Below are 8,969 nucleotides of genomic sequence, written 5' to 3' on the forward strand. Positions count from 1 at the left end.
GGAACAATAAAGTTTGATTCCTACTTTGCAGAGGACGCCCTTCCCAGCAGGGTGCATCAGGTTGATTTGAATCTGTGTGTTACTTTAAATTAGGAGAACCTGTTTCTATACTGTGAAGCTTATGCAGATTTACTTCTTCCAAGCAATATGATCTTAATTATTGCAGATATTTTGTAGGGTTTTTTTTCTTCCAGGCAGAATCTTCAAGGCACTCTTATAACCTTAGAGTTAAGTGCCAACCACTGTGTTCTCCTCTCTCCCTGGTTGCCACTTAAACTGCTAGTAATAACAAATCCTTCAGGACATCAATAGAGTCACTGTGTTGAATAATCACAGGCTATCAGGCAGTAGGCTTGCAGCAGCAGCTCCATTGCCTGTGACATCACTCCTAAAGCTCAAACCCCACTCTAAGCTCTCTTCATTAGTCAGTCTGTTGGTCTGTCTGCATTTACAGATCGACGGACCTTCACACACCCGAGCGGCTGTCTTCTGAATCAGGGCTTTGGAAAACAGAAAGCCTGTGGGAGAGAGACAGGGAAGAGGATAGTGAGAGAGGAAGCCGACAAAACAGATCAGACGAGCTACAATATGAAATTCATCTCTGCCTATTACTTGCTGCCTCTCTTTCCTGTTCTGGTGTTCAGCACTAGGTGAGTACAAAAGGCTGTTTCACTTGGAGTTCTGTTTTGTCTGCTGTTTTATTCTTTTAAGATTCATTCTTCTTTCTTTAAAAAGAGAGATGGATTCCAGCCTCTTCCATTGTAAGTTCAGAGTGTCTCTTCTTGAACTGATTTTTTCCCTCCACCTCTCTGATACTTTGAGAGGTACTGAATCTCAACTTGGACGCTCCAGGCTGTTTATGCTTTTATCTTTTCATACGAATGAAGCATGCTATACAGTTTTCCAAAGCTTGTTTGGCTGGGGGGCTGGGGGTGCATTTTACAAACAGTAAGATGGACATGTACAGCAGCAATAGCAGGTAGTCTGTGGTCCTGAAGAAACTAAATTGATAACATACTAATGTTTCCCCCCCCCTTTAAAATGCTGAAAATAAACACTAGAATAGCCTTGTTGCAGTGCAGTCTTGTTTAGGATTTACTGTATGTATTCTGAAACGCAGGTAAGAGCTTGCTGTGGTACCAAGGTGCCTAGAAACATGCTAAAAAGTTACTGCATTACTCCCTAAGGTATGAATGCAATAGATCATTGATTAAAATATGAACCCAGGCTATCAATGATTAAAATAAGAACCAGAGCTGACAATGCAGCATTTTGATGATATATATCATATGAAACATTTTCCCCCCTAGCAGTTAGTGGTTTCACAGTGCTGGAGGGATAGTCTGTTCAGTAAAGGCAGGATAAAGCTACAGCACTATCCCATTATCACATTGTTCAGAGATGGAAAGTTGCTTTTAAATGGCACCGCTGTTGATTTTAAGCTTTCATGCTTTCTGATACTCATCAACAGATATTTGGTATATCTTCTGCTGTATTTGTTAATAAATACCGTGTATACTTGCAGATCCTCCAAATGTGTAATCACAATGTCAAGGAAATGTGTCCATCCCCTCTTTTCTTATTCTCTATAAAATACTCATGTTGGTGTTTTTTGGAGGAGCCCTTTGTGTTCACTGATTAGCACCTTCTCTTCTCCTCCCCCACCCTTTAAGGTATGTTGAAAGTAACTGTCATATCTATTGCTTGAAATGAACACATGTGAGCTGCAAGTGTAGGTGAGAGGAAAAGGGACAGAATGAGGATGTGAAGTTTCAGGTAGATGAGAGAACCGAGAATGCTAGACTACCTTACACCTCTTCACGTCCTCCTAATACTCCTGATTTAAGCTGTATCCCAATCAGCACAGATCACTCAGTAGTCCTTGAAATATTTTGCAGTTTTCTTTTGAGTTTTATATTGTGATTCAGTAATTATCTATGGATCTTTTCTGATTCAATAAAGAGACTGAGGTAGCATTCACTATCAGTCAAGTGTGAAACTTCCTGTCAATTCTGATTTAATACTTTGACATTATTTTAAAATGATATATTCTCTGCTAAATTACATCGGAGTTGATTATTAGAAAGGGGGAAAAATGGGAAGCCAGATATCCCAAATGAAAGTTTCCATTATAAGCGGGTTTTTGAGGCAGTTATCAGCTGCCAATGTGTCCTTGTTAATCCTTTTAGAATTATTGCATGTCTCCATAGTGGGGACACACGAAAAACACAACATAATATACTTTAGCAAATATAAGGAAACAGTTTTTAAATGTGACCACAGACCTGGTCCAAAAGCATTAAAATAGATGTCTTTCATTTTAACATGAAAAATATTGCCTGCATACAAAACATGTAATATATAGTAAGTACATACCGGTTTTGAAATAGGTTTTGTTTCCTATTGCCGTCTGTGACTAGTATAAACAGAAAGTAGATGTTGACATCTGAATGCCACATGCAATTAGTTAGTTCTAGGAGAACCTCCCCCCACCCCCCTAACAATTTAGAAGTCAAGATGTGCAAGTGGCATATCATCTTTCTAATTCCTGTGACTGAATGCTGAAAATAGATAATCATCCAAATAAATTATCACACTTACCAGTGAGAATCAGTATTTGGATGGAGTTTCAATGTAAATCCCTGTTGTGTTTCTTAATATTGAGCTCATTTGTCACAAATTGTAAACGGCAGCTGTTACTTACCCAATTCTATTGAAACCCTGTTAGATGTCCTATTAAGCAGAAAAGTAAACAGGAATCTAAGAATCTAGGGTGAGAGATTTATATCAGGGGGAAAGTCCTAAAAATGTTGAAATATTATGTTGGAGAAGTTGTTCTCGATTCCTTGATTTTACTGGCGGTGTAAAGCATCCAGCAATTTTCAAGTGTACATGGTGAAAGTTTATAAAATGACAGTGCTATAAATATGCCATTTACTGGAAGGAGATTACATTTTAATCTGTTTTAGCAGAAGGCCATTCTTCTTCACAGTATTTCTTGCAAACATATGGTTAATGTGTGGGCTAGAGCCAAAACAAAGTAGGTTTGAAGAACAATTGCTTTAGCAAAGAGGGGAACTTATTATCCTGCTGTGTGAAACTGCTTAGCTCAGGCAAACCAGCAACCATGAGTTGCAATAACTTTTCTACCATGAGATTTCTTTAGTACTTTCTGTCAAATTGTCGTGTTTGCAGAGCTATCTCCACTTGATACATTATCAGTGATGAAGTCAATGGGCAATTACTTGATGACAAAGGTGAGAAGTTGCTTTTTTCCCCCTTCCTTGTCATATGGTGATGTCATCTTTGCATAACATTTTCATAGTTTTGTGAGGAGTCTTACAGGAACCTGACCTTTTTTTTTTTTATTGCATTGAAACTGTGCATGTAAATTGTGTTGATTTGTCTTCTGGGACTAACGGTGTTTAAAAAGAATTACAAATAAGATTTAGGAGTAGTCATTTCTTTAGATTTTTTATAAGTACACGGGACAGGAACCTCAGCTAAATAGTGCCAAAACAGCTTTTAATATACCCTTTTCCCATTTTTTTTTCTATTTCTGTAAATGGCTTTTCTTCACCCTGTAACCAATTGCAAATATGTGAGTCAATTCATGAGTACTTGCTAATATGATTGGTTAAATTGACTTCAGCAGAACTACTGTCATGGATAGCTTGAGGAACAGACCGATGAGAAACAGAGGTGAGCAAATCTAAATTAATAACAATACCAATTTCAGTACTGAACCTAAAGCAACCTGTTCTAAAGTTTGAAATAGTTGGTTAATTCTTCATCAGATTTTATATGCTTCTGTACTTTGTAGCTTTGAGAGGTCCAAAACATGTTGGTATGAGATCCTGAAAGATTTTAATATTTTTAATATTGAACTAGGGGACACACAAATATATGTGAAGATATCCAAAGAGTTGTATTTGGCATCCAAGGTCACGATTCTGTAACTGACTTCATGCAGGTCTCTTGTAAGCACTGACTGCTGGGTGGGTGCAGGGATATGCCCAAGTTAATTGGAGGATCAGTAAATAATACTGAAGATTTTTTGCAACATTGGTAGGCTTAACTATCTAAACTGATTAATGTTTATTTGAGTGCTTATTCAAAGGTAACCTTTAGGGAACAGATATTTAATGACCATTTTAGCAAATCTGAATGACAACAGATTCTGTGGTTGACTCATTAATAACGAATATTTTTGTTTCTTTTTCTAAGATCCCCTAGAAAAATATTCACCATATTATGGATATTCTAGTTTATAGGAAACTTATGAGCACATCTTGCCCCCTTCTGTAATATCAAAACCTTCCCTGGACAAGTACAAAGTTTGGTGGAAACCAAGACATTTTTAAATTGATTGAAATAAGATTTTTACACTTGGAAACGGGCCGCTAAACTAAAAAATGCAATTTAAATAACAATAATAATGTTGCTACTGCAGAAACTCATTTATGGGTGTACAAGTGAGAGGGCAGTAAGAGAAAGAACTTAATATTAGTTTAATAGTAATGGAAAGGTAGATAATGGTATTTTTCTTTTTTAAATAACACACTTGCGTGGCAATCTTAAATTGCTTTAAAAAGCAGCCAGTAATTCACTTCAGAAAAAGGAATGCCACCTCAGTGTCTTATGACAGGATGTAAACTGTCTGCTAATTTATAGTAGATAAATGCCGGTGCACTGGTAGCATGACAGCACCTACTTAGGTCTGGAAGTGGTAGAGGAAAGGAGAAGAGGTCTATTGAATTCCCTTTATCTTGTGCTGCATGGGAAACTGCTTCAGAGGGCTGCTAATACCTTTTCCCTGGGAATGTCAGTTTAGAGGTCAGGTGCGATTTCCCCACTGCTTTTTTGGCTTTGGTGTCTTTTTAGATGCTGTGAAAATACTTGGAATATTTTGCCTTATTGAGCTGATGCATTTGAATTTTCCCCAAGCCTGTTGTACGTCTGGAAGAAGGGTAAAGGTGGATGCCATTGACTGTATTAAAATGATTGATGATGAAGTAAAATGTTGACAATTCCCTTTCCTACATTAAGACCTTTCCCATGTTTCATTGTGTTCTAACTGGATAATGTAAGTGACTGTATTCATTGGTATCACCAACTGAACCCTGGCCCCACCCTGCATTTCTAGGTGAAAGGAGAAGCCTCTTTGGTGTGTTGCTATCATCAACTAGAGTTAGGATATTGCTGCAACCTGTATTCTGATAGCCACAAGTTATTTTCCCTTCAGAGACCACATTGTGGAGTACGGGATATCTATTTTCCTCAGGATTGCAAGATAGTGCTGGCGAGTGGGTTTCTCAGACATGGACTGCAGAGTTTACCAGGAAAAAGCAGCTGCTGTCACTATACGATCTGAGAATAATGGTGACTGCTTTTATGTTATTCTTTCAGAGTTCCTCCAGGAATATGGGGACATTAACTGTCTCTGGCATTTATGTCTCCTCCTTATACTTCTTTTCCCATTTGCTTTTACCATGTCAGAATAGTTTTTTTTTCTTAGTTGCAAAAGCGTTCTGATTTCAATTACGCAGGATGGTATGCCTGCTTGGTAAGTTGTCTCTGTGTGTGCATATGAGGGGTGGGTGTGAAGGAGTGGGATTTGGTGCGTGACTCATGACCTTCTAGTATCTTCAGATAAATGCATCTGATGAGCCACTAGACTGAGCTACAGCTACACTTGATTATTTCTCCAGTATATCACTCCTTACCAATTCGTTAAACGTAATAGGCCAGATCCAGCTCTGGTATAAGTCCATTGATTTCAACTCCCCTGAAATCAATGTACGTAAATCAGACAATAGATCTGGCCCAACGTCTATACAATCACCTTAATGGCTTATGATTTAGGGCCTAATTCTTCAAGATGATAGTGGTGTTCAATGATCCTTGTTCCTAGGAGCCTTGCTGGGAGAAAAAGGTTGCTTGGCGACTTAAAGAATCTGAATATACCAACAATATAGACCACAGTGTGTAAGGATTCCTGAGCCAGCTTTAAACAATCTAATTTGAATGCTGCCAACTTTCTCAACAGTGTAAATTACCAAACACTGTGCTCCATGCTATCACTTTAGTAGTATGCTGCTTCTAATACTGGAGCTAGCTCCTGGAAAACTAGTGCAAGTATCAATGCACTGCACTGAGGCCTGCAGCATAGGCATACCCTCAGACCCTTAATGTCAGCTATCTTATGTAAGCAATTGGTTTTCTCCATAAATTAATTACCTTGTTGTGAGGTTGATCTAACAGTGGTTAAAACTACATACCCATCCTGCCTTACGTAATTGTTAATATCTGCCCTTTTGACAACAAATTTTAAAATGTTAAGTGCTATTTTTTCTTCTTAATTTTGCAACTAGCTTCTGGTTTAAATAACACAAAACAAAAAGCATCACTGGAGTTGCTGGGATTTTGTGTTGTATCCTAGGCAGTAAAGTAAGGTTAGGAAGAGTGTCCAAAATTAGTAGTCTGCCAAATTGAATCAGAAACTTGAAAAGAACAGGCTTTCTCATAAGATTTCAGAAATACCAAAAGAACAGCTCCTTGTGTAGTTTTTTTGACACTTCCAATTCCAGCACTGATGAAATCTGAAAATATAGAGGTTTCCAGGGGTTTTCTTTGTTCCTTTAAAAAAAACTCCAAAAAACAAGATATTATCTTAAACTTTTTTTAACCTTAAAAAAGGAAAGAAAAGTCTAGGTTTGATCTGACAATTCTCATATATTCCAAGACATTCATGAAACACAAACTTTAATGGTGAATTCTAGGGTAATAGAAGTGATTGTTTATGCTTATTCAATGCAATGGCATTGCATTGAAGTCAACAGGGATTATAATAGAAAGTTATTTTAGCCTCTGAAGTTTAGATTCAGCTGTTTTTTGCATACTGACTAATCCTAAATGAAATTCATAGATGCATAGATTGTGATCTTGGAAGATCATAAGGTCCAGTCCCCCTGCACAAAGCAGGAAAGACAACTGGGGTCAGGTGACCCCCAGTGAGGTGACCATCTGATCGCCTCTTGAAGATTTCCAGGGTAAGCGATTGCACCACCTCTGGAGGGAGATTATTCCACAGTCTGGACACCGTAGCTGTGAAGAAGTTTTTCCTAATTTTGAGCCTGAAATGGTCTTCCAGGAGTTTGTGGCCTTTACTCCTGGTTTTCCCCAAGGGTGCCCTGGTGATCAGTTGTTCACTGAGCCCTTGATGTACTCCCCTGGTGTAGCAGTAAGCTGCTACCAAGTCCCCTCTCAGCCTTCTCTTTTTCTGGCTGAAGAGTCCCATGTCCCTCAGTCTTTCCTCATATGGCATGGTGTGCAAGTCTCTGATCTTCCCTCCTCAAGCATTTCCATACCCTTGTTGAAGTGCAGCATCTAAAACTGGACACAGTACTCCAGCTGTGGTCTCACCAATGCTGAGTGATGTGGAAGAATCACTTCCTTGGTTTTGCTGGAGATGCATCGATTGATGCATGCTAGAGTATTTGCCCTGCTGGCTACAGTCTTGCACTGCTGGCTCATGTTCATACTGTGGTCTATTATTACCCCGAGGTCTCTTTCACTCATAGCGCTTGTCTGATCAGCATTGCCAAACCTGTATGTGTGTAAGGGATTGTTTGTCCCCAGGTGGAGATGAAATGCAGTACTATGCTGCTATTCTCTTTTGTGTTCAGACCTTAGTACTAGTAATTGCTATAGAATACTGTTTAATCTCCTTAAACAACAGTCCTTATTGTTTGATCTTCTCATGATATTGATACTATTCCTATATTTAACTAAAACCTGTTTCCAGATAGTAATGCTTATAACCTAACACTCAGTGAACAGGTAAATCTCAGTTATTCAGTGAGTCAAACAATGTTGTGCCTTTTTATTATGTGGTTTTGTATGATAGGCATATGCAAAGTTTCAATCCATAAATATTGCTTTTATTCAAAACAAAGAACAATGTTTTTGGTGTAGATATAGCTTTAACTTATCTCTCATCCTTTAATCTGTAATATTCTGTCCAGGTGTCAGCTGCAGTTTGTGCCATTCAATTCTATTATTACATTTTAATTCTTCAGACACTACAAACTACCGTGGTGGTAAATATCAGAAATAGAAGAAAGTAAATTTCAATTTGATTAGTTTTAATACATTATTACACACCTTTTCTTACCCTCTTTTTTGCCACTGTATTCACATATCCTTCTTTGTGATAGAATACTGGAGCTAGCTCCTGGAAAAGTAGTGCAAGTATCAATGCACTGCACTGAGGCCTTCAGCATAGGCACACCCTCAGACCCTTAATGTCAGCTATCTTATGTAAGCAATTGGTTTTCTCCATAAATTAATTACCTTGTTGTGAGGTTGATCTAACAGTGGTTAAAACTACATACCCATCCTGCCTTACGTAATTGTTAATATCTGCCCTTTTGACAACAAATTTTAAAATGTTAAGTGCTATTTTTTCTTCTTAATTTTGCAACTAGCTTCTGGTTTAAATAACACAAAACAAAAAGCATCACTGGAGTTGCTGGGATTTTGTGTTGTATCCTAGGCAGTAAAGTAAGGTTAGGAAGAGTGTCCAAAATTAGTAGTCTGCCAAATTGAATCAGAAACTTGAAAAGAACAGGCTTTCTCATAAGATTTCAGAAATACCAAAAGAACAGCTCCTTGTGTAGTTTTTTTGACACTTCCAATTCCAGCACTGATGAAATCTGAAAATATAGAGGTTTCCAGGGGTTTTCTTTGTTCCTTTAAAAAAAACTCCAAAAAACAAGATATTATCTTAAACTTTTTTTAACCTTAAAAAAGGAAAGAAAAGTCTAGGTTTGATCTGACAATTCTCATATATTCCAAGACATTCATGAAACACAAACTTTAATGGTGAATTCTAGGGTAATAGAAGTGATTGTTTATGCTTATTCAATGCAATGGCATTGCATTGAAGTCAACAGGGATTATAATAG

The 8,969-nt window shown here is 37.8% G+C and overlaps 1 protein-coding gene across 4 annotated transcripts in view; it reads left to right on the forward strand.

Moving 5' to 3' along the window:
• The first annotated feature begins 263 nt into the window (after positions 1–263).
• LUZP2 (leucine zipper protein 2) overlaps positions 264–8,969 on the forward strand; it is a 479,617-nt gene continuing 470,911 nt past the window's right edge. Inside the window, exon 1 of one of the 4 annotated variants that reach the window (XM_019519485.1) lies at positions 264–650. In XM_019519485.1, coding sequence (XP_019375030.1) covers positions 589–650 — 62 coding nt within the window. In that variant the 5' untranslated portion in view covers positions 264–588. The remainder of the gene's footprint in view (positions 651–8,969) is intronic. The other 3 variants (XM_019519482.1, XM_019519483.1, XM_019519484.1) reach the window with 3 other exon arrangements.

Source organism: Gavialis gangeticus, unplaced genomic scaffold (genome assembly GCF_001723915.1).
Source record: "Gavialis gangeticus isolate Ggan-Ray unplaced genomic scaffold, GavGan_comp1, whole genome shotgun sequence".
NCBI classification, from domain to species: domain Eukaryota; kingdom Metazoa; phylum Chordata; order Crocodylia; family Gavialidae; genus Gavialis; species Gavialis gangeticus.